The sequence below is a fragment of the Mercenaria mercenaria genome, chromosome 4 (assembly GCF_021730395.1).
Source record: "Mercenaria mercenaria strain notata chromosome 4, MADL_Memer_1, whole genome shotgun sequence".
NCBI lineage: Eukaryota > Metazoa > Mollusca > Bivalvia > Venerida > Veneridae > Mercenaria > Mercenaria mercenaria.
Genome location: NC_069364.1, coordinates 95,018,761 through 95,045,536, shown reverse-complemented (window position 1 = coordinate 95,045,536; position 26,776 = coordinate 95,018,761). Strand labels below are relative to the sequence as shown.

The window sequence follows — 26,776 nt, the reverse complement described above, 5'->3', positions numbered from 1 at the left end:
TAAAATGTAAGATGTTTTTGCCAATACGGAAATTTAAAACCCCACCGTATGTACGACAAATAGTTTATTTCTTATTGTTCACCGAAGCGATACAGGAAGTCATTTTACAGACTGCTACATCTTAACAGAGGGATTATTTTAATCCAAACAATATTTGAAGGTATGTAAAATTTGCAGTCTTTCATGTAATAAGAATTTGTAAGCCACTTTGCCAAGCAGCCCGTTACGCAGTGACTTAAAGTAATAAGGTGAGTTTAGACTACACTTTGTTTTTACAATATAAGATAGATATTTTATTCAATGGTTTTCTATGGTTTTACATCTATCATGACTGAAAAAAAAAATATATGTGAGAGGAAAAAGTAGGTCACTAGGTCATGGTGGGTCTTTAAAGACCCACCACGACCTTGTGACCTACTTTTTTCACCCACAAAAAATCATTCTTATAATACAGGTAATATACAGTTTAGGCCCTTCCTGAACAATTTTCACAACTTCATCTGCAAACTTTTTCAGTCCAGAAATTTAACTAAATACACTAATTTCTTTACATTTTGCTACATTAATTCAATAAAAGGTTAAGAAACATGTCTTGGCCTAAAATTTATCACTGTAAATACTTGTATATCTCTTTTTTTCATGCAAATCAAGTATAATTAACATCATGTAAATACAAAAGAATACAGTTATTTTGTGGCGCGTTTTTAATTTCTAGTGCATTATTATTATTATTATTATTATAATTATACCAGATTTATACAGCGCCCTTTTCATGATCAATTTCACGTTCAAAGGCGCTTTACATAGTTCAAATGCAGCCACACAGGGCGCATAATTCATCCTCTACTAGTACAGACACAAAGCGATCTGACCAGAGGGACAGAGTGAGACAAAGCCCCCACGACAGAGAGATCAGAAATCAGATACAGGCTTGCCCGCCTAACTTAGCCTAGCGCGTTGCGAATGGACAGCCTGGTTCTTTAACTGCCCAGTGTATAGCACTGATACACGCAAGGATTGCCTGGGTTCCTGACCAGTACACCTCTAGCATGTAGGGAGCTATTTATTATTTACACCGTGGAAATGGGGAAGAAATAAACAAAACTTTGACGCATTAGAAAAAGTGACAGTTATATACGCAGGCTATTTTCATTAAAGACCCATCAGAACCTAGTGACCTACTTTTTTTCTCCCACATGAACTTCCTGAAAATCTTTCTGGTAATAATGGTATGATACAGCTATATTGATGACAGATTGAGAGTTTAGGCCATCCCTGAATAAAAAGTGTTTTTCACAACTTCTGCAAATTTATTCAGTCAGTCTCTTTTCAGCATAGATTTAAAAACATAGAATAATAACTATCTTACTGTAGAAACAAAGTATGGTCTAAGCTCACGTTAATACACCAAGCACTGTGCATACTTCTGTATTAATTTAATAATATACTTAGACATTAGACACATTGTCTTGGCCTTGTATGTGGCCCTGTCAATTTGAAACTAGCCAATTGTATATCTCTATTTTTTTTTTCATGCAAATCGTGTATTATTGCCTTCAGGGAAATTCAAAAGAATGCAGTTATTTTGTGGCGCGTCTTTAACATGGCTGAGGCCACTTATGTCAAAGGGCCTGTTGCGCTTAAGGTAGTTCTGCACGTTTGATGAACTGAGAGTAATGGCGTAACTTCATTTATCCGCATGTCGTAGAATAAAACCTGGACTCGGTAACGGAATTTTAAATATTTTTAATGGCAACCCGTGAATAAGTTCTTGAAAACGGAAACGTTTCTGTCTCTCTAACAATAAAATATGATATTGAAATGTTGGACATGTTAACGAATGCCAAGACATGTCTTAAAATCAGCGCGTAGTGTGCTGTTATCATGGGCAAAAATCTTTTTATTTCACTGTTTTATAGGCCACAGGTTTATTTATGTCTGTGAGATGATACATTAAATCTACATTATAGAAACATTATATGCGCGAAAATGTTACCAAAATTTTTATTTTCCTATGGGCGTCTATTATGAAGACTTTTGTGAGCTCAAATTTTAAGATCAGTTTAGCAAAAAAAAAATAAGTACACGACACTATCTTTATTATGTGCCGAATTTTCTAAGTATACTAAATGGTAACTTTTCAAGTTGATTATAACGACGTGTACGATGGTAAAATTCAACAACGACACGTGAATATTTATCTTTATTTTCTAAGTATATTCTGAAATTTGGAAAAAAGTGATATTTAATCAAAGTTTACTTTATAGAAAAAAAAACTCGAACATGCAGAACTCCCTTAAAATTCCAGCGACACTAATCTTTAAATGAACTGAATAATATATATGTCACTCTTATGACAGTTTGCAGGTGTTTAAGGAAATTAATGTCTGGTTTGAAATTCCGAGACCTTGAAGATTTTTGCCGTAAAGGTCGACCTAAGACATCGTTGTTTCTAATAATATTGATGCTGTCAAATATGTGGAGATATTCTGTTGAAGAGATAGCTAGTAGGGTGAGGATTCAAGAAGACATAGTTCACAGTATTCTGGCAAAGCTCTTATGTCTTAGAAAGGTCTGAGCTAGGTGGATCTCTTTTGTGTTGGCCCCTGATAAGAAGAATGCTAGATTACAATTTTCAATAAACTTGCTTAAGCAAATAGAAAATTGCGACGGTAGAAAACTGTGTAAATCCGTGCTAGGTGGACCCCTCTAATATGGAAAACAACCAGTAAACAACAAAGCGTAAGAAAAGCGCAAAAAGTTAAGTTTTGTATACAATTTTAATACGTTGTCTGGGCGATGATATGGCAGTAACAGTGTCCCTAAATGCGCAATCTATCAGTGCTTGAAACCGATACCAAGGGTAGACTACTTTTTCGCTAAACAAAATTGCATTTCTGTAAAGGGGGGATACTTTGAGGAGTTGGCATAGATGGTATTTAGGTGGATTTTCTCGTTTGCATTTTAGGGCCTAGTAACAGGACTTTCTGAAGCAGCCTCACATATGAGACTGCGTTATTCGATATCCTCATATCTTGAGAAATTCTCTTTCAACCTTTGAAGTTATTTCAAACAGACTATCTATTTCAAAGGTAATTATCGATCGCACATCCCTTTCAGAAACTCAGAGTATGTATTACTTTTCGTGTCAGATCGGAATATAATTATCGTGATAATACAAAATCGGTTGATCGCTGGCGGAAAAAGTTCTAGGTACATTTTTTATTAATTCCATATATTTGTTCTTTATTTATATCTCTTCCATGTGCATTTACAAGCATATTACCAATATCATAAAGTCGATAAAAGTACATTGCCGTTTAATTTTATATCAGGGTTATTGGACACTCTTACAAACACCTGTTATAAATCGTAGTTTACCATGTCTTACAATAATTTTAACCCAGATTTTATCTGTAACGTGATCAGGTCAGGCTGATTTATAACCAACATGTTTTGCTTATCTTTAGCACTAAAACACCTTCCTAGAGAGGCATAATATAATCTTATTGATTATGAGCAGATCCATTTCTATGTACATGGCCGTATATCTCTACAAATCCTCAACTGGTACTAAAGTTACAAAACAATGCACATTTTTAGAAAAAAAAACTGTTGGCATTTCACATCGAACGAATTAATCAATTCAGGAACTGATCCAATAAAAATACAAATCAGTATTACGAACTTTTTTTGAATTTTGATAAAATTGATATCGATTATGATGTAATATTTAATTAAAGAAAAGGTGCTGAAAATATATTTGTAAATTGATAGGCAAACCATATTCCGCGTAATTTAGGCATAACAATGGCCCTTGCCATCATAAACTGGAAAGAATATTAACAAATATAAAATTATATTTTGATTAATAATAGTTTCATCTAAGTACACACATTCAATGTATGTATGTTTAAAATACGTTTAATTCAGGCATAATAATGGCTCTTGCCATCATGAAATGGAAAGAATATTAACAATATAAATTTTGATTAATAGTTTCATCTAAGTACACACATTCAATGTATGTATGTTTAAAATACGTTTAATTCAGGCATAATAATGGCTCTTGCCATCATGAAATGGAAAGAATATTAACAAATATATATTTTGATTAATAGTTTCATCTAAGTAAAGGAGAAAAGCCGAAAACTGTCCATTATGTGAAAGAATGGACAAATCGAGGCGCAACATAATGGATAGTTTGAGGCTTTTCTCTGACTTAAAACACGGTCCTCACGAAAAAATCAAGATTGTCGTGATATTATATAATGTCTCTAATATTGTCCTCTTTGAGGCAAAGACAATTCATTGATTTGTGTCTCTGTGCTAAGTAAAAATACCAAGTCAAATAGATCTGAAATTACATTGCATATAAATATTTATTGCAATTAAAAGTTTTTTAAACACTAATGATATTCAGTGCTGATTCTTAGGAAAGTTTTGAACATATCTCGTTTTGTCATATTTATGAATGATTTGAGGTGCCTTTACAAAAAGTAAAATTTAACTTGGCCGTATGATGTATGTATCAATAGTTGTCCATGCTTTGTTCGTGCTGAGTTTGCAGTGTATATAAATGACGGGCCCAGGAGAAGACATTCTAAAATGTATGTATGTATAATGTATCGAAAAAATTTATAATTTTCAGCCCCCCTGAAAATTGCAGTCAAAGTATCATTATTGTAAAACAATCGTTCTTATCTCGTAATTACGAGATATTCTATCAATTTTATTAGAAGAAAATTACCCGTATTACATTAGATCTTTACTAGTTATGACTCGTATCTCGTTATTACGAGAAAATATTTTGTTATTACAATAAATAACATCGTCATTGCCAAAAAATTGTATTGTAAAATTAATTTAAAAGCCAAATTTTCTGGTAATACCGAAATATTGAAACGTGCAGTAAAACTTTAGGGAACTTGACGTTTTTCTTTTTTTAGTTTGTTTGTCCTCGTAGTAGAAAGGTGAAATTACACATTTCTGTGTAGGACTGCAACAAATGTCAGTTATGGCCAAAAATAAACCAATTTTACACGGAAAACTGCATGAGAAAAATAGGGCTGCAGCATTTGAAAAAGAAAGGAAAATTGTATTTTCTTTAGCTCGACTATTCAAAGCTATTGGACTCAAGTTTGTTTAATTTTGCCCGTTGTTTTCTCGTTTAGGATCCATCCATTATTTTATCCGGGGACCATACGCCGCTCTTCATGGAATCGCTATCTGTGCATCATTGAAGGTTCCATGTGCACCGCCGTATAAGTACATCTGCGGATGTCTCTAAAATACATTTTGGTACTTATAACATGTGGAAATGTTGAGTTCTGCTCAACCCGGGGCTAGATGGCGTGGACGGTAGCTTGCACTTCCGCTACCGTTCATGAACAAACCGAGCCTGCAACATTTTCGTTAATGACATGTTGGGCGACCTGTGGTTTTCCACTTTTTTTAATTTCATCTATGAGTCTGCGTCCCTATTTGGTTAAGGTTCATCAACAGTGTTTGGAGACCATTCTTCAGATGAATACTACTTTCTGAAATTTATATCTCATAGACCATTACCATTTATAATAAATATACTGAATTGTTCAGAGGAAGTAGGAAATACTTTATTCAAAGGTAAAATATCAAACTTCTTTTTCAAACGTATTTTTCTTTAATTTTGTTTTGGTTGTGTGTGCAAAATATTTATCTGGGTACTCCCCAGTAATGAAATATGGTTAACTTACATATTTTCTTGAACATAGCAGTACTTTGCTTATTTTGACAGCTCTACTTTCACTTTCACTTTCATTTTGCAATTTTTGCAACGTTTTGAAATGTGCATGTTTTTAACATTTTCAACACTGGGAGTACCTGGAGAAATATGTTAGGCACACAATATGTATAGACATAATGTCAATATATTTTTGAAAAAGAAGTTTGATATTTTCTACAAAACAGAATGTGGACGAGCAAAGTACATGTGATATAAGAGAAAATTGATTATTCAAACATAACACTTCTCTTAAAAGACACTTCTACACTACTCTGAACAGTTTGGTATACATTTTATGAAAAACAAAGGCTTATGATGGCTAAAAAACATAAAACAAAAATTCCCCTGAGGGGCAGTTTCAAAACATAACATAACATAATAACATAACATATACTTTATTTGGCATAAAATGACAAATACACATTTATAGCCAATACAGTTACAACAATCATGTAATGTAAGAACATATGACTCACAGCTTATTAAGTGATAGTGTTTTACATAGAAAGTATTTACGTATTCACAGTTTACAAAGTAATAATGTTCTACTGATAAAATAATTACGTAAAATAATGTAGATGATGAGCGTAAAAATGCTTTTAATCATTGTTTCGTTCTTTAAATGCAAAATACAAAAATTTAGACAAATTGTTCAATATCTGAGTATTTGATGCAGACATTAAATTTTGAAACTTTTGTACTGTTGGCCAACGACAGTAATATGGTTTCAAATATTTGCGACGTAGATTGTAATACTTCGGGCAAACTAACAAAAAGTGGAATTTATTTTCTACTACATTTAAATTGCATTTTGTACAAAGTCTGTTTTCACGTGTAACATTCTCGTATCGTCCGGTTTCTATTGCTAAATTATGTGACGATAATCTAAGTTTTGTAAGTGAAATTCGAAATTTGTTAATGTTAACTTTTTTAAGATAGTCTTCTGTTTCAAAAGAATGTTTATAAATACTGTATGTTGATAGTCTACTAGAATTACTAACGCTACCGTACCACTCTTGCTTATAAATGTAGAGTATTCTACTTTTTATTTGCAGAAAATTTACTGTTACATGTTCTTGATTAATCCACAGATTTGTCATTCCAATTTCATTTAAATTTTGTTTTATTTGAAATGCCCAATTATTTCCACCATAAGAAAGACCATTTTCTGCATCAAGTTTTAAGACGTTATACATTCGTTTCAGCAAGCAGTCATTACTCAAAGAGAGTATTTTCAACCAATATTTTATCATAATTAATTTTCGTTGTATTCGCTTGGGATGTCTCCCAGTTTCACCATAAAGTCCATCAAGATGTGTTGTCTTTTTTACGCATAAGATTTTTCTAAGAAATTTACACTGTATCATTTCTATATTTTTCCCTTCATGATAACCAAAAATTTCAGCACCGTAGTTTAAAACTGAACCAACAATGCTATCAAAAAGTTTAAATTTGTCAGTTATAGATAATTCTAACTGGTTAAATACTGTAAATAAATTGTGTAATGAAAACAGGGAATGTTGGGCTAGTTTCTTTTGTGTTCGGTAGCACTGACCATTTTTGAACAAATTTATTCCAAGATATTTAAATATTTTCACATTTTCCAGCGCTATATCATCATATATAAAATTGTGTTGAGTATGTCGGCCTTTTTCAAAAGTCATAATTTTTGTTTTATTGGTATTTACTTTAAGTCCCCATCTTTGGCAATATGCATGTAAATCATTTAACATAGACTGAAGTGCTGTAGGTGTATGCGCAAATAAAACTGCGTCATCAGCGAATAGCAAAATAAATATTTTGACGTCATCAATTGTAAAAAGACCGTCTATATTAGAATTTATGTTTTGTAATATGTCATTTACAAAGAATAAAAATAGTAGAGTGGAGATGGGGTCGCCTTGTTTTGCCCCCATATTTGAATCAAAGAACGGCGAAATTGTGTTGTTATATCTTACAGCTGCTTTAACTGATGCATACATGCTTTGAAGCTATAAATTTTGAGCTAACGTTTTCTGTAAACAACTTTTGAAAAATAAAAGATAGATCTAGTTTGTCGAAACATTTCTCGAAATCTAGAAAACAGCAGTAAACCTTCTGACCCTGTGACAGTGACTTAGCGGTTATTGAGTGTAGCAAAAATATGCAGTCTATCGTGGATTTTCTTTTCTGAAAGCCAAACTGATTGTCAATAATTTTACTATGCTTAACAGACCATTTGGTCAAACGGTTAAGCAATATTTGGGAATAAATTTTTGCAATAACGTTTATCAAAGTAATTCCTCTATAGTTCTTAGAATCTTCAACGTTCCCTCCTTTAAAAATTGGGACAATAATACCTTCTCCCCATTTCTTTGGATATTCCCCCTTTTCAAAAATTCTATTATAAATTGCCAATAAAAAGGGCGAAATAACGTCTAAAGAATGCTTATATATTTCCGCAATAATAGTATCGATACCTGCGCTTTTATTATTGTTTTGTGAGAAAACTGCATCTTTAATTTCTGCGATAGTTATAGCTCCATCTAAATCGTCATCTGTAATCAAAGGTTGGTTAGTTATTTGTTCCCTGTCATTCGTTTCAGAGCTAGATAAGTTTTTAAAATGGGTAAATAACTCAGAATTATTTAATTCATTAGCTTTTACGGGATTTTTAGCATACTGCTTTTTAACTTTTTTTCCAAAATTTACGTGGTTGCGATTTACTTAATTTTGTGAGGGTTTTAGCTTCGCTCCTCTTATATTTTTTCTTACTATTTTGTAACGTTTGATTGTAACTGTTTTTAGAACGTAAATAATCTTGTCTTAAATTATGTCTCCCCCAAGAAACATATTGTTTTTGCTCTGTCCGTCCGTCCGTCCGTCACACTTCATTTTCGAGCAATAACTGGAGAACCATTTGACCTAGAAGCTTCAAACTTCATAGGGTTGTAAGGCTGCTGGAGTAGACGATCCCTATTGTTTTTGGGGTCACTCCATCAAAGGTCAAGGTCACAGGGGCCTGAATATTGAAAACCATTTCTGATCAATAACTAGAGAACTACTTGATCCAGAATGTTGAAACTTCATAAGATGATTGGTCATGAAGAGTAGATGACTCCTATTGATTTTGGGGTCACTCCGTCGAAGGTCAAGGTCACAGGGGCCTGAACATTGAAAACCATTTCCAATCAATAATTAGAGAACCACCTGACCCAGAATGTCGAAGCTTGACAGGATGATTGGTCATAAAGCGTAGACGACCTCTGTTGTTTTTGGGGTCACTCCGTCAAAGGTCAAGGTCACAGGGGCCTGAACATTGAAAACCATTTCTGATCAATAACTAGAGAACCACTTGACCCAGAATGTTGAAACTTCATAGGATGATTGTACATGCAAAGTAGATGACTCCTATCAATTTTAAGGTCACTCCATTAAAGGTCAAGGTCACAGGGGCCTGAACATTGAAAATCATTTCCGGTCAGTAACTTGAGAACCACTTGACCTAGAATGTTGAAACTTAATAGGATGATTGGTCATAAAGAGTAAATGACCCCTAACGATTTTGAGGTCACTTTGTGAAAGGTCAATGTCACAGGGGCCCGAACATTGAAAACCATTTCCGGTCAGTAACTTGAGAACCACTTGACCCAGAATGATGAAACTTCGTAGAATGATTGGTCATGCAGAGTGGATGAATCCTAACGATTTTAGGTTCACTTTGTTAAAGGTAAAGGCCACAGGGGCCTGAACATGGAAAACCATTCCCAATCAATAACTTGAGAACCTCTCGACCCAGAATGTTGAAACTTCATAGAATGATTGTTCATGCAGAGTAAATGATCCTTATTGTTTTTGGGGTCACTCCGTTAAAGGTCAAGGTCACAGGGGCCTGAACATTGATAACCAGTTCCGATCAATAACTTGAAAACCACTTGATCCAGAATGTTGAAACTTCATAGGATGATTGAACATGCAGCGTAGATGACCCCTATTGATTTTGGGGTCAGTCTATTAAAGGTCAAGGTCACAGTGGCCTGTTCATGTAAAATCATTTTTTGGAAATAACTTGAGAACCACTTGACCTACAATGTTGAAACTTAATAGGATGATTGGACATGCAGAGTAGATGACCCCTATTTATTTTGAGGTCACTTGATCAAAGGTCAAGGTCACAGGAGCCTGAACAGTGACTTGAGAATCACTAAGCCACTAGTGTTGAAATTTAGCGGGATGACTGGACATGCCAAGTAGATGATCCTTATTGCAGCCAACCATTACTGTCTCTTTGACTTTCGCTCCTGACCCTATTGACTTCGTGCCTATAGGACTTTGCATTGGGGGAGACATGCGCTTTTTTACAAAAGCATTTTCTAGTTGACATTTGTTTTATCATTTAAGAATAAATTCCTAGCTGTCTTAAATTGGGCTCTCATAGTAAAACAGTTGGCATCGAACCAAGGCTTTTTACTCGTAGTGGATTTAAAAAATTCTGATTTAAAGATTTCCCGCTCTTTACCAAAAAAGATTTTGAGCAGAATACTTTCAAGTATCAACAAATATATCTGTTACTTCATCAATATTTTCATTATTGTATATTCGTTCTGTAAGGGTTGAAAATGTATTTACATTCCTTAATAATAATTGCTTAAACTCTGTTAATTTATCATCGTCCCATTTTAATATGGTTTCTTTTTTTAATTCTTCGTCATATGGTTGGACAGATTGTTTACTTAAGATATTAAAGGAAATCCCCGAATGATCAGAAAACTCGTTAGGTTGTAAAACTTTAAAATCTGAGACACAATCAAAGTCATGAATATTCAATAGCAAGTAATCAACGACACTTGACCCATTCATTGAATGGTATGTAAATTCGCCTATACCATAATCTTCATACAATCTACCGTTACCTATGATGTAGGACGTTGATTGGCAAAGCTCAATCAAGCGCCTCCCATTTCTATCAAGTACCCTATCGCGAGATTCTCGAGTAGGAATAAACGGATGGTTTGACAACATGTCGTCTACATCAATGTACATGTCATAATCTAGGATATCAGAAATATCAGAAGTGCGACTATTAAAATCACCTGTAACAAAGCATTTACCCTGCAGTCTATACTTCTCTAAACCAGTTTCAATTACCTCAAAAAATCAAAATCGTACAAGTACAAGTACAAGGTTATTTGGCGTTAAATACGTATTACATATATAAACAAAACACTTTATATGATCCTTATTCACTGTGATAAATTGACTTACACTGCACAGGTCCAGTAACTCTATTTTGCGTTTGCGTATGCCCCTTTAATGACTTAGACATTTTTGACTGAGGTTTTATATGTAAGTAGGTATTTCAGTTTCTACTAATGGAAATGGATTGAATCGTCACACACTTGTTCACTATTCTGATCTGATCTGATCACTATTTCCAAATTTATGCCATTTTTTTCGACTAAGCAGTCGTTGGTTAAATTTTTGTAGGTAAGGTGGTATCTCAGTACCCTCTAATGGGAAAGAAGTTAAACTTGCACAATTGTCCCTGTCATGAGCTGATATGCATTGCACAGGTTCCATAATTCTTTTTGCAATTTTACAAAATTATGACCCCCTTTTCGACTTTAATATTCATTCAGTTGACAAAACTGTTGAATAGTCAAGCGTTGCTGTCTTCCGACAGCTCTTGTTTTTACATTACGTTGCCTATTTTCATCTATTTTCGACTGAAAATGCCATACCAGGTTTATATCTGCGATACTTCTCTATTGCGATTCAGGAGTACACAAAGAGAACTTTACTACTTCCGGTTGAAGATTTTAACTAACATTCAGTAATTACTTATGGCACATTGTTTGATTTTCATTTGACTGGTAATTTGTGGTGCGATTTTGGTTAAAATCATACGACCCACTTCAGCGGTTTTCTTTAATGCAGCTACAAATTCTGAAAGAAAATCGTTGCAGTTTATATTTCGAAACTTTCGAATTTCATAGGTTGATGTACTCGCACCTCTCAGCGTACAAGGTTGTTACTATACCTGTCCATTATTAACCTGTACCTGTCCATTCTTAAAGTATCCATTATTTTAAGGATGGACAGTTACAGGTTAAGAATGGACAGGTATAGAAAAATAATCGTGTAAAATAAGCGGTATCGGTACAATAACCTATACAAGTCAAATGGTTTATCGCGGCCAGAAAGTTGTACAAACCGGACAGAAGTTGCGATATTGTCATTTGTGCAGGAAAGAAGCGTTTACCATAATGTCCAGTACTGGACAGGTATAGTGACATACGTTTAAGATATCATGCTTTCTGTTTATGCAGGTAAACTTGTGTTTGATTAAATTTCAACAGAGCACAGTTGTCTGAACAGTGTACAAACTCATTACTGTTTTTTCAGGCAAGGGTGGAAAAAAGTGGTAGACAATGAAAGTAGTAACATTTTTATTAAAAAAAAAAAAACAATGAGACAAACATTTCCAACATCTTTGGACGGTTCAAAAATCCCATGTTAAACATACGATAAAGCCCGAAACGCGTGAAAATGTTCCGAATGTAAATCGGGTGAAGTAGGCGCTCTATGTATAGAGTTAGATTATGCGTCTTGATACTGTACCAGAGGGGTCGGTCAATTGTGGGTTATTGATTACACTGGGCGAATCTACTTACTTATTACTTGAGGATGAAAAAAAAACGTGTTTTTAAATGTTGCTCTTAAACAAGGGTGGCGGCTGAACTACAAAAAGTACAACAACAGTTAATTCACAACAAATCGTACGGTATGTTTTATAATCAGTAGAAGCTAGTCGTATTTACGCTTATGAGACCTGTTTCACCCATAAGTAAAGAATTCACAGGTCCATCATTAAATATTTTCCCCAGCGCGCGATCAATAATGGACAAAACTAACAAAGGATTACATCACAACCGTGTTTTAAGTACACACATTCAATGTATGTATGTTTAAAATACGTTTAAATAGCTAGAAAGGCAGTACACAGACACTAAATACATTACAGTCATAAAAAAGAGCTACCACAATCACTTAAAGCTACTCGCCCATAGTTTGGGTGAAATTTTTCGACATGTTCATTTCCACAAACTTTGGCATAGAATGTATATATGACATTCTAGCATAAAACAGCTGTTCTTGTCACTTTTCACGGGTGTTTTAACAGAAGAGAAAACGTGTGTTAACAGAGAGATTCTCGCGCTCACGCGCTGTTAAAACACCTTTTTGTATATGGGCGTTCCGTGGCAAAGCGTAAACGTATAACAGCCCTAAAACGGATAATTCAAAAGGAAATGACGTCAACGTGAAAAAACAACTTGGAAATTCTCGCGCATTTCATGGTAATTCAATGACGTTGAGGGACAATGTATTCATTTATTAGTGTTTATGCGTTTTATGCAAGAATAGCGTTAGCGCATGTTTATTTCGTGTTACAACATCTTCGGAATCCCTCGGCATCTTCGGGCACCAACCAATCCCTCGGGATTCTGCAGATGTTATAACACGAAAAAACATGAGTTATCCCTCCACTAAAAAGTAATGAAGTTGGTGAAAATAAAAGTCAGATATTGGTTATAATGCAAGATGAGTGTAAATTTTCTGCATAATTTCAAGTGTTGCATCTGCACAATATATTTGGTTATTTGTAAAAATCATATTTCAAAAATCTTATGTCAGTAAGTTTGTACCGCTAGTCACTTTCAGAGTACTAACATTTTATGGATTTTTGAGAGAAATTATTTTTCGCCTAAAATGTATGGGCTAGTCCCTTTAATCACAGTGAAGTATATAACCATGACATTACTGCTAAGCGATGTATAAAATTTATACAAAACAAAAATGTGGTGAAGTAAAAGGTTTAAACAAGCTATGAAAAATGTTTTTAAAAATAGGATAGGACCTGGGTAAACCTGAAGATGACGAATTTAGCAACTATCTCATGTAATAAGGCCTAAAAAATTCTTTGTTTCCGATAACATGCTAAACAAATAGGGTAGGTAGGTCGGATTTATTTTTTATTTGTTTTTTTTTTTTTTGGATTTTTTTAATTAAGTGAGACTTTTCGGAAATTATTTTTGTGTCAAAAATGAATACAAATAACGGGGTTATGCCTTTAGAGCATCAGTAAGTTGTTTTCTAACATCACTGATCATGTTTAAAGCATAAAAAGTGTAGTTTTGCAACGTTTTGTTAAAAAGTCGGGCCAGAAATTTAGGGTAGGTCGGGATACTACCGGAAACAAACGATGTTTTTACGCCTAATAAAAATACTACACAGATTAAGACTATGTATTGGCAATATTTTCATAGATTACACATTTTTCTACTTGAAAAACAATAGCAGGTTTTGGCGCTTATTCTAACACTCAGGTGATCATTGAGTATTTTTTTTCAGATAAAGTACACGAGACGGGTTAAACTATTTTACGTTGGTACGTTACGCTTTTAGTTTCGACTGTATATGGCAGAGCTGGTGGAGGATTTTTTCGTTCTAGGCAGTTTTCTAAACTCTTTTTTATATCTGTCTTCTAGCTTTCATTGTGTTTCTCTTGATGATCTGACTTCTGTAACGGCATTGAATACATGCGTGTATGGTTTTTAGGCTTGCTTTTTACATAAATTAACACTTTTGTGTTTCAATTAAATTGTCTTCTGTTACTGTTTTGTGTGTTGGCTTGGATTACTTTAAGTTAAACTGTCGTGTAACTTTTATCACTGTAGAACATGGTATGGTTTAATAGAGAGTTAAGGTGCGCATCACTAGCCTGTTTAAGTATCCTAGCGCTGTTGGGATTGTTTTGGCCATTGATCGCCTTGTGTTAATCATGTATAATCCAAATATAAGCTTATTTCTTGAAGCGTGATCTTTCTTAATGGATTAAAGGGAATTCCTATAGTTTTTTATGCGCATCTTTCTGCGCAGCAGACACTTTCTATGGAAAACTGAACTGAAGTCAACATTTGTTGAAACACGTTACAGACAATCTTAAATATGAGGAATCTTGAATGAAGTAACATTTTGATAAGTTTTATCAGTAGTCAAATGTTGATACTGGTTTATGTTGTATTGACAAGTATCAAGCCTGACAGATATCTTGCTATTTTTGTGGTTGTGTTTTCGCATTTTCGGTTGTGATCGCATTTTAGTACAAAGACAGTGTTGTTCATATAATGTAAGATAATTGACATAGTACTGACAAGAAAATATCACCTTTCAGATTATTTGGTTTAAACAATATTTATTAATCAAATAGCATATAATTACAATACATATTTACAAAAACTAGGGATCGAGTAGAAAGCTGATAACCTTTTTTAGAAACTCTTTCCCGAAAACATGTATATATTAAGTTACAGTGACAACAATTCAATGTAAAATTCATGCATGCCTGCAGACAATTCTTTTCAAGTTTTAAATATTTTAATAGTTCTAAATTTAAAGTTAACTATATACTAGTCGATTGTCGACATGAAATAGAAAAAGTGGTACTTCTAAATGTAATGCGTTAGGACTATTAGGAAATAGCCGATGAATGTTAAAATTATATGAACAAAGAGAGAGAGAGAGAGAGAGAGAGAGAGAGAGGATGTTTGGTTGCTTTTGGGATAGGGTTACTTGTGGGATTTCTAGGCTTGGTGTATGTAGGTCTTAAATGAATCTCCTGGTTTGATGTATGTATTCTTGAACTTGAGTGAAGACAGATGTGTTGATTTGGGGACTATTTGCATCACCAAATAGGAGGAGTGGTAATGTAATATTTGTGATAGGACTAATTTTATCTTGTAACTGTGTTCGCTGCCTGTGGTATCGAGGGCATTTGAGAAAGTAATGGTGCGTCGTTTCAACCTTCCCGCATAGACAAAGAGAGCTGTCCATATTGTTTTTTGAAAAGAGGTGCTCATTTAATGAGCTAAAGTGTGTCCTTAATCTGGTATGGAGAATTTGGGATTTTCGATCACCCAAGTAGTAATGACATGGTACCTTTTTGACATCCGTATTAAGTTTACCTTTAAAGCTATTGAGACTGGAAGCTTCTCTATGTTCACTGGATAATTGGTTCCAGTCAGATATTGTTTGAGGCAAAAATGAATTAGAATAGAGTTGTGTGTTACAATGTATAGGTCTAAGGTCCTGAGCATTTCTAAGGTTGTAAGCAGTCGTGTTCCCAACGAGATTAGGTACTAATAACGATAGATAAGATGGAGTGAGATTGTTTGTCATTTTATAGAAAAGAGTCAGCCTTTGTTTCCTTCTTCGTTCTTTTAAAGGTTGGAAGCAAGTCTCTTTGTACAGATTGTGGATGGAGACTAATTTGGTTGTCCCTGATATGATTCGAAGGGCTTCCAGTTGTATCTTTTCTTGCTCGAATTCATCCTGGGTAGTTATGTTGTCCCAGAAAACATTTGAGTACTCGAGAAGGGGTCTAATGAAAGCAGTATAGATTGTTACCAGTGATTTTCAACCAGAACAAATTTAAAGCTTCTCATGATGTTTACCCTTTGCCATGCCTTTATCTTGATGTTTTCGATATGCTCTTGCCAGGATCCATCGTTCGCAAAAGTGACACCAAGGTGTTTATAAGATTGTACCACTTGAATTGGAATGTCATTCATGGTAAGTGGTGGATGAAAAGGTTTGTTAGCTTTACGAGATAGTAATAGAGATTCTGTTTTAGACGGGTTGAAATCTACAAGCCGGGTACTCGCCCAGTTGGAAATTTTGTCAAGATCAGAGTTTATGTGACTGCAGAGTTATATGGGTTGTCAACGATGATGTAAAGACTGGTATCGTCTGCAAAGAGGCGGATAGTAGAGTTAATATCATGGACAATGTCATTGATATATACAAGGAAGAGTAGAGGACCAAGAATCGAACCTTGAGGGACACCAGCGTTTACAGGTAGAGTATCAGAAAAGACACCAGAGAGGACCACTCTTTGCTTTCTCCCAGAGAGATAATCTAAGAACCAATTCAATAAGGGGCCAGATATACCTGTGGCTTCCAATTTATGAAGGAGACCGCGATGCCAGACGCGGTCAAAGGCTTTAGAGATGTCACAGAAGACTGCGCGTACCTCCTTTCCTTCATCTAGAGCCTGACAAAATGTATCATAGATGGAGATGAGCTGATTTGTAGTGGAATCATTGGGAACAAAGCCAGTTTGAAGAGATGTAATAGTGTTGTTTGCAATATAAAAGTTGAAAACATGTTTGTGTATAATTCGTTCAAGAGTTTTACTGATAGTGCTTAGAAGAGAAATTGGTCTGTAGTTTGAAACTATGGTAGGGTCGTTTTTCTTGAAGACTGCACAGACGTGTGCTAGTTTCCACTGGGAAGGTACTTTTCCAGTTTGTAATGATTTGTTGAAGAGATGACTGAGAGGATGTGCTAGTTCTTGCGAACGTTCTTTTAATATTCTGTTGTTTATTGAGTCTGAACCCGATGCCTTACCAGTAGGTAGTGATTTTAGTACTGATGCTACTTCTTGTGGTGTTATTTCAATGTTGTTTACCTGTGGTGTGTCTATATTTCTATTTGCGTTTGGAAGGGGTTTATTGTTATCATTAAGTTCTGTCTGCGAGTGAAAGAAGTTGTTCAATAAATTTGTTTTGTCTGTGTCTGAAGTTACATATGTCCCATGTCATTAAGTATTTGTATGCCAGTGTTTTTTGTTGTTTTTAATCTAAACTGTTTGAGTGTTTTCCAGAAGTCTGTTGGAGTTAAACCCTCTGTTTTTAGTTTGTCTGCGAGTTTCACAGTTAAGTTATGTTTGGCGTTTCTTAGTAGAGTTGTTGTTTTATTTCTGATTTGGTTGTATGTTTGCCAGTGGTGTGGGTTATTTGATTTTTTTGCTTTGTCGTATGCTCTTTTGCGTTTTCTGATTTGTTTTCTTATCTCGTTGTGGAACCATGGTGGTGATGACTGTCTTATTGTGACTATTTTATTAGGAATATGTTCTTTAGTTATTTTGTTGATTGTATCTGTAATGTTGCTAGCGTATGTGTCAATGTTGTCGTGTTGAAGGGTTTCCCAGGGAAAGCAGGCAGTTTCACGTCTGAGGCCATTGTAATCTCCGCGGTTAAACTGCCAAATCATTCTCTTATATGTTCTAAGGTGTGGTTTCGTAAGATCAATGCAACAGAAAATTGGACAGTGATACCTCGTGTTCTGGTCCAAAAAAGGTTCTCCAACACCGGTAAGGGCCACCTTGCATGAAGAAGAGACAAGGAACAGATCTATGAGTGAGTTTGATGTTTCAGTGAAATGTGTGGGTTCTTGTATTGTTTCAGACATGTTATACTGTGAGGTTATATTTAATACCTTTGCTGAAGTGAGAGGTTTAAGCATGTCGAGATTGAAATCACCGGCCACAACTATGTCTGAAATGTTGGTATCAAATGCGAGTCCAATAGAGTTTTCTATTTGAGTAAGAACATATGGAGCAGAATTTGGAGGACGATAGAAAGTTCCATAGAGAAGTTTTTTCGTTTTAAATTGAAGTTCAATCCATATACTTTCAATTCCATGTACTTCCAAATCAGGTCTCCTTATGGCCGGTATTTGATTGTTCACATAGACGAGGATACCACCATGATTATCAGTACCCCTATCTTTACGAAAGGGAGGCGAGTAGTTTTGAAACAGTAGAGCGTCAGAGTCTGTAGTAGCTGCTAGCCAGGTTTCCGTGAGAGATATGATGTCAAAGAGATCCAGCTCACCTTCTATGATGTCCTTTTTTCTCAGAAAGCTTTGGACATTATAGTGGACAAAGGACAAAGTTTTCGAAAAGTCATTTATCATTGTGAATGAGGAGTCAGAAGAAGAAGTAGGCCTTTCGGGGCTAGGGCCAGGATTTGTATGTATATCACCTCCAAGGAGAAGAATCATTGCCATCCAGGATACGAGTTCAAAGCTATCGAATCGTTTGGTTCCTTTCATTTTATGCTGAACTGAACAGAACAATCCCACGGTCACCCTGTATAATTGTATGTCAATCGACATTATGTTATAGCAGTATGAAAGCAGTGTAAGGGTGGGGTAACCCGTGTCCCTAAGCAACCAAAAAGACAAAGAGATAGTTCAGGTTGAGAATGAAAACAGAAAGAGAGGACATAGTGAGAGATTTCTTTAAACCCCATATGGAGATTAACAAAATTTTCTCCATATGAGATTATTTAGTATTCAATTATAGAAAGAATTATGAATTTTTAATTTTTTGAACTTCTAACACACATACATGTAATCAATTTGGCCAGGTTCGCACCACTTTCCGTCCGAACAGGTGTTGTATTCTAGCGGTCTCAACATAAAATTTAGCCTGGTGACCAATATATTTTAGCCATTTTTATGCCCACAATACAATTATCTATACACAAGAAAAAACAGGGGAAAAATCTATGAAAGAGTTTTTTCAAAATTAAAAAAAAAATTATTCTTCACTATGGGTACTTTTCATTGAAAAAAGTTCACAAAAGTAAATATGAAACATTTTTTTTTTCATTTGTACCAATTATTGTAAGGATAGAGTATTGCAAATATGACTATGATATCAAATAAGTATATGATAAAATCTGTAAAAAGAAAAAGAAACCTTATTGTGCTGTCTTGATGTATATTTTGGTTGGTATTTATAAAAAAGCAGAAAATTATGAAAATGTTGAAAAATCGCTGGCAGTTTCAACAACAGTGGGTGTGTTCAAAACAATTTTTCACAAAAACAAGCCTAGTGACCTATTGTTTTTATTTGTTAATTGTTTTCAGCACAAAATTCCTATCATATATGTAAATTTAAAATAAAAACTGTGAAAGGAAAAAAACTATAGGAATTTTCTTTAATGGATATTCCGCCTTGTTTTTGTTTTTATATTTTTTTTATATTTTTAATTCCCATTTCTTGCTATGCCAATTTGTTTATGAAAAGAAGTGGAACCACTGTGTTACTTTTCATGGTCGTAGGAGGGGACTAATAGTGTCTTTGTACCTTTGTGATTCTGGTAGATATAAAAGTTTTGATTCCATACATTTTAATTTCTTATAGTCCTGTGTTTGCGCATGTAGCATATACTATGTTGGTGCGCCGTAAGACCCAGATTGAAATCAAATTCTGTTATTTTTGTTGTTGTTGTTTTGCCAGAAATATACCATCATATCAAGTAGTTTAGCAGAATATTTCTTTGTGTGAAATTGACATTAACGTTGTTCCACGATCAGCTTATCACGCCTTTAGGCCACGACCCGTATTTGGGCTCCACACCAACAGCCACTAATAAGTTAAGCGCTGTGACTTGGAGAAAGTACATGTTTAAATAGCGTTGGCTTAAAAATACAAACCGTTCCTACTTTTTTCAATCTTTGCAATTAATACTGTCTGGTTTATCTATTATTTTTTTAATTTACTTTCTGTTTCGTAAGTTAACATACTTAAATATTCATCTAACGTTTGCAGTGTTTTGCTATACACTGAAGTTATAAAAAATCGGTTACAAAATACAATGACGGGTTCATTTAAATGTATAACGTTTAAACCAACTGACTCATAGTGATATTTCTCTTTCTTTAAACAGAGTTGTCCCTACAATGGATGATAAACAACCGATCGTTGACTCACAACCGGATGAGTACCAGCAGGCACAACCTGCTTACCAATTAACACCGCCTGTTGGGCACCAACAAGGACATGTGGTAACAGTGCAAGCACAGCCCGTCGAGTTCCAGCAAGGAACTGTGATAACGGTTCAACCAGGGTTTGGTACCGACCAGGGGAAGCTTCTTATTCCTTTGGCTGGTAACAGAGCCTGGTCGTCTGGTCTCTTTGACTGTTTCGAGGACATATCCAACTGTAAGTGATTGTTAGAGCGTCTGTTCATCTGTGTTGCGAATATTACAAATTCTAACACGATCCGATTCATTTTCCTGTTAAACAAAGAAGGCAGAAAACAGTGAATTATCATACAACAAATCACTGTTCTGACGTCACAATTATTACGTCATGGCGTCAAACGGCATAGCGGCGCGCTGGAAAGGAAACCGATTGAAAACGGGCAAATATTTAATGAATGTCGTCAAGGATGTACTTAAAAATCATTGGTAACGTGTTAGAATCGAAATAATATATCTCATTTAGTGATTTACTCTTGAAGAAATCATTGTTTGTCGTTCAGATGCGTAGGCCTATTATTATATCACGAGGGCTGCGCCCTCGTGATATAATTCCTTCGCATCTGAACTCCAAACAATGATTTATTTAACGACAAATCACTTGGTGAGAAAAAAGAACACAAAGACATTGAATATTCAAGAAATGAATAAATACGACTTTACTGTAAAAGGTGGTGGATACTGTAAGAACAAATTAAATCAAGAACACTATATGTTTTGAAAGTGTTTTTACAAAATGAAATTTAAACTGATTTTCGGTCTTTTGTCATTCTTGTGAGTAAAATGACAAATACAGACGTATGTGTATTTCGTAGAATCGTTTAGTTTTAATCGGCTTCAAAAACTGAAGTTTTCTAATATCTTGATACTTATGTCAGTTAAAGACAGTTGGCCTAATTTTAAGCCTTTCATGTATTTTCTCTTATTCTTGCATACCTGGGGCCGTATTCATAAAGCATCTTAAGTATAAGTTTTGACTTAAGTTGAAGATTTTACTTAAGTTTGTGGTGATTTCAGCTTAAATCTAAGTAAAAAACTTAAGTCCTATTCATAAAACAGCTTAAACTTAAGATACGTAAGAAATGACTTAAGTCAGAAAACAAAATGGCGTCGTGAGTACGATTAAAGTGTTGTTTTTCAGATAAAAGCACTTTAAACATAATTGTGCATGTTGTATCTGTCTGAAGTTAATGTTGTTTTTAGCTCGACTATTCGAAGAATAGTCTAGCTATTCTACTCACCCTGGCGTCGGCGTCGGTATCGACGTCGGCGTCCGCGTCACACCTTGGTTAAGTTTTTGCATGCAAGTACATACAGCCATCAATTAAAGGCATATAGCTTTGAAACTTATTTTTTCTTTTTCTAGGTCAATTACCAACCACTCTGGGTCAAGTCCCATAACTCTGACATGTATTTTGAGCAAATTATGCCCCCTTTTAGACTTAGAAAATTTTGGTTAAAGTTTTACATGCAAGTTATTATCTCCAAAACTAATGCAGATATTGATTTGAAACTTCACGTGTGTCTTCGGGGTTATAAATCTAGTTGATAGAAGCAAGTCCCATAACTCTGACCTTCATTTTGGCCAAATTATGCCCCCTTTTGGACTTAGAAAATTCTGGTTAAAGTTTTGCGTGCAAGTACATACAGCTATTTCTAAAAGGCATATAGATTTGAAACTTATTTTTTCTTTTTCTAGATCAATTACCAACCTCACTGGGTCAAGTCCCATAACTTTGACATGTTTTTTGAGCAAATTATGCCCCCTTTTAGACTTAGAAAATTTTGGTTAAAGTTTTACATGCAAGTTACTATCTCCAAAACTAATGCAGATATTGATTTGAAACTTCACATGTGTCTTCGGGGTTATAAATCTAGTTGATAGCAGCAAGTCCCATAACTCTGACCTTCATTTTGGCCAAATTATGCCCCCTTTTGGACTTAGAAAATTCTGGTTAAAGTTTTGCGTGCAAGTACATACAGCTATTTCTAAAAGGCATATAGATTTGAAACTTATTTTTTCTTTTTCTAGATCAATTACCAACCGCACTGGGTTAAGTCCCATTACTCTGACATGTTTTTTAAGCAAATTATGCCCCCTTTTAGACTTAGAAAATTTTGGTTAAAGTTTTACATGCAAGTTATTATCTCCAAAACTAATGCAGATATTGATTTGAAACTTCACATGTGTCTTCGGGTTATAAAACTAGTTGATATCAGCAAGTCCCATAACTCTGACCTTCATTTTGGCCAAATTATGTCCCCTTTTGGAATTTGCAAATTCTGGTTAAAGTTTTGCATGCAAGTACATACAGCTATTACTAAAACGCATAATAACAGATTTGAAACTTATTTTTTCTTTTTCTAGATCAATTACCAACCACTCTGGGTCAAGTCCCATAACTCTGACATGTATTTTGAGCAAATTATGCCCCATTTTAGACTTAGAAAATTTTGGTTAAAGTTTTACATGCAAGTTATTATCTCCAAAACTAATGCAGATATTGATTTGAAACTTCACGTGTGTCTTCGGGGTTATAAATCTAGTTGATAGCAGCAAGTCCCATAACTCTGACCTTCATTTTGGCCAAATTATGCCCCCTTTTGGACTTAGAAAATTCTGGTTAAAGTTTTGCGTGCAAGTACATACAGCTATTTCTAAAAGGCATATAGATTTGAAACTTATTTTTTCTTTTTCTAGATCAATTACCAACCTCACTGGGTCAAGTCCCATAACTCTGACATGTTTTTTGAGCAAATTATGCCCCCTTTTAGACTTAGAAAATTTTGGTTAAAGTTTTACATGCAAGTTACTATCTCCAAAACTAATGCAGATATTGATTTGAAACTTCACATGTGTCTTCGGGGTTATAAATCTAGTTGATAGCAGCAAGTCCCTTAACTCTGACCTTCATTTTGGCCAAATTATGCCCCCTTTTGGACTTAGAAAATTCTGGTTAAAGTTTTGCGTGCAAGTACATACAGCTATTTCTAAAAGGCATATAGATTTGAAACTTATTTTTTCTTTTTCTAGATCAATTACCAACCTCACTGGGTTAAGTCCCATTACTCTGACATGTTTTTTAAGCAAATTATGCCCCCTTTTAGACTTAGAAAATTTTGGTTAAAGTTTTACATGCAAGTTATTATCTCCAAAACTAATGCAGATATTGATTTGAAACTTCACATGTGTCTTCGGGTTATAAAACTAGTTGATATCAGCAAGTCCCATAACTCTGACCTTCATTTTGGCCAAATTATGTCCCCTTTTGGAATTTGCAAATTCTGGTTAAAGTTTTGCATGCAAGTACATACAGCTATTACTAAAACGCATAATAACAGATTTGAAACTTATTTTTTCTTTTTCTAGATCAATTACTAACCTCGCTGGATCAAGTCCCATAACTCTGGCATGTATTTTGGGCAAATTATGCCCCGTTTTGGACTTCGAAAATTCTGGTTAAAGTTTTACATGCAAGTTTCTATCTCCAAAACTAATGCAGATATTGAATTGAAACTATACATGTGGCTTCGGGGTTATAAAACTAGTTGATAGCAGCAAGTCCCGTAACTGATATGCATTTTGGTCAAATTATTCCCCCTTTTGAACTTAAAACTCTTTTGATATTTAACCTTTTTGGGTAATATTTTCCTGCTTGTGGGACAATATTTCGAAAAATCAAGCTTGGCTGTCTTACGGACAGCTCTTGTTGTTAATGTTTTCGTCCACAATAAAAGCCAAGAATTACTTATTAAGTTGTTTAATGAATAACAAATATACTTAAGTAAAATAAATTTCTTACCTAACTAATACTTAAGTAAATAATCAATTTCTTATACTTATACTTAAGATGCTTTATAAATACGGCCCCAGACTGGATTTTCCGGTGATTTGACCGGTGCTGGAAAACACCCTCTTACACCCCAGGGTGTAAGATGATTCGGCAGAGCCCCGTTACCGCCTAAACAGTTACCCTCGAGCCGGATATTCCCATCTGCACTTACAGCCGGTGAAAGAATGCTATATTCTGTTATGCAAACTTAATTGTTCACCTCACTATAACGTTTGTCCCCTTTTTCAGGTTTATTTATTGCATTCTGCACACCCTGTGCACAGAGCCAGATTGCCAGTCGTATGGGCGAGAATTGTTGTGTAACATGTTGTGTCCCCGGTGCCATGATAGCACTTAGGCAAAAATTGCGGACGCTTGGTGGAATACAAGTAGGAACTATAAATTGTTTGTTGTAAATCAGAATTCATATATGTATCAAAAAATCACAGTGTCTGTCGTTGAATTCATCAAATTAGCTATGTAACAACGGTAGATGATCTCTTGTTCTAAATGGATTCAGAGCTATCATGTTGACAAATGATATCCACCTGTAAGAAAACCTGACATTTTCTACTTACCTATCTAATTACCATTTCTATATTTTTCAGGGTACACTTTTTAATGACTGCTTAGTGCTTTCATGCTGCGGCCAATGTGCTTTGTGTCAGATGAAGAGAGAAATGAATATCATGGGGATCATGTAACTGTTGTGTTATACCAGAGAACCAATGTAGAGGGTTTACCGGTGGAATTAAATAAAATCTTTGCTTTATGATTAAGATAATTGTGTGATATACTTCATTTCTGAAAAATCCTCAGTGAAAGAAGAAACTAACATAAATAATAATACAAATGTAGATACAAGAACTTCATACCACATGAAGTAAGTCAACAAGCACTAATTTTCTGGCCAGGAATTGTCGATTTTCAATTTTCAGACAACCAGTTCTACACTTTACCTACAATATAGAAGTGGCATCTAATTCTGTATACCATTTGTGGCATTCAGTTTCTAAGGAACACAAATGTCATTGTTTGACTTTTGGTTACCGCTTTTATGTGAAAAGAAATTGTTACCTTACAAATGTATATTTTATCGCACAGAAAATTAGATATCTTGTCGTCTCATTTTATATTCACCTGTACCAGTAACTGGTCCTGCGTCTGTCAACAACTCCCTGTAATCACTAAAATAAATACAATCAATCTCGGTCTGTAGTAACTGGCATGTCCCTTTTTCAAGATCTATGTGACTATATGTAGGGTTCTAGCTAGAAGTAGAAAAAAGTCTTTAAAGAACATTTTCTCATGAACCGTTTAATAAATCTTCACCAAACTTAAGTTGGTAAGCAGTATCCTGGCGTTTGTTCGAAGGGTTTCGCTTGATAGTACTTAAGCGACAGAGCTAACATAATATAAATACATTTCCACAACTTGGTCTGACTAACCACTGAATTTAACTAATGGCATTGAACTGGTCAATGGCATCGTTGGGTGGATCTGTTTATATATTTAGGGTACGAGCTAGAAGTAAAAAAGGAGTCTTTAAAGAACTTTTTCACATGAATCGTTTAATAAATCTTCACCAAACTAATTTCTGATGGGGTCCGTTCAATATTTGTGTAATAGAGTTCCGCTTAAGCCGGTGCTGGGGTGGGGGGAGGGGGGTGCGGGGAGCGTTAAAGGTGTTGCACATTTCATTATCTCTCATAAACAGACTCCATCAAACCGAGTCTGCTATTATTCTGCTTGGTTGCATTCTATGCTTCCAAGGGATCTTTTTACAGATTTTATTAACTACCACAACAGCAATCCTTAAGTGCCGTGTGGCGGCTGTAAAAAATCTCCACGTACTTGGATTCAGTGTTCCTATATTTCCTGGTCCCTTGGGATCATGGAGTCCATTCAATATTTGTGTAATAGAATTCCGCTTAAGCAGGCGCTAGGGAGCGTGAGAGGTATTGCAAATTCCATTACCTCTCATGAACAGACTCCATCAAACGGAGTCAATAATACAGTTATTCTGCTTGGTTGCATTCTATGCTTCAAAGGGATCTTTTTACAGATTTTATTAAGTTGTTATGCAGCATCCTGGCGTTTGTTCGAAGGGTTTCGCTTGATAGTACTTAAGCGACAGAGCTAACATAATATGAATACATTTCCACAACTTGGTCTGACTGACACTGAATCTAACCAATGGCATTGAACTGGTCAATGGCATCTTGATAGGATCTATCTAATGGTTCTGCTTTACTGAAATAACGGACGCCAAGGCAAAATTAAATAGAAAAAAAATCTTTAAACAAGTTTTCATTCTAAACAGATTAACGGATGCTCAAAATCTCTCCTTATGCAACGCTCTAAATCTATCAGCAGTATGTTAAAATGGTTTCGCTTGAATGGACTTAGGACAGCCTGAGTTACACATTTAAAACCATTTGAACGACTTCTTTTCAGAAATCGCTTGCTGACTGCTTAACAAACCTGGTCAAAATACCTTTTCTTATGATTATTAATCCAGAAT

General features: G+C 34.9%; 2 protein-coding genes across 4 annotated transcripts; one reads left to right on the top strand and one right to left on the bottom strand.

The window, feature by feature from the left end:
• Positions 1–25,365, top strand: LOC123553589 (placenta-specific gene 8 protein-like). 3 transcript variants are annotated; one of them, XM_053541992.1, is made up of 5 exons: positions 143–160; positions 14,156–14,192; positions 20,326–20,600; positions 24,502–24,641; positions 24,861–25,365. In XM_053541992.1, exons 3-5 carry the CDS (start codon positions 20,339–20,341, stop codon positions 24,954–24,956), a joined length of 498 nt encoding a protein of 165 aa, XP_053397967.1. In that variant the 5' UTR covers positions 143–160; positions 14,156–14,192; positions 20,326–20,338; the 3' UTR covers positions 24,957–25,365. The 3 variants fall into 3 exon arrangements, with proteins under 3 accessions (XP_045199215.2, XP_053397967.1, XP_045199217.2); XM_045343280.2 differs by lacking the exon at positions 14,156–14,192 and having other exon boundaries at positions 1–160; XM_045343282.2 differs by lacking the exon at positions 14,156–14,192 and having other exon boundaries at positions 147–248.
• Positions 17,387–18,763, bottom strand: LOC128556710 (uncharacterized). The gene has a single exon (XM_053542352.1). The coding sequence runs from the start codon at positions 18,761–18,763 to the stop codon at positions 17,387–17,389; it is 1,377 nt and encodes a 458-aa protein (XP_053398327.1).
• Positions 25,366–26,776: the final 1,411 nt, after the last annotated feature.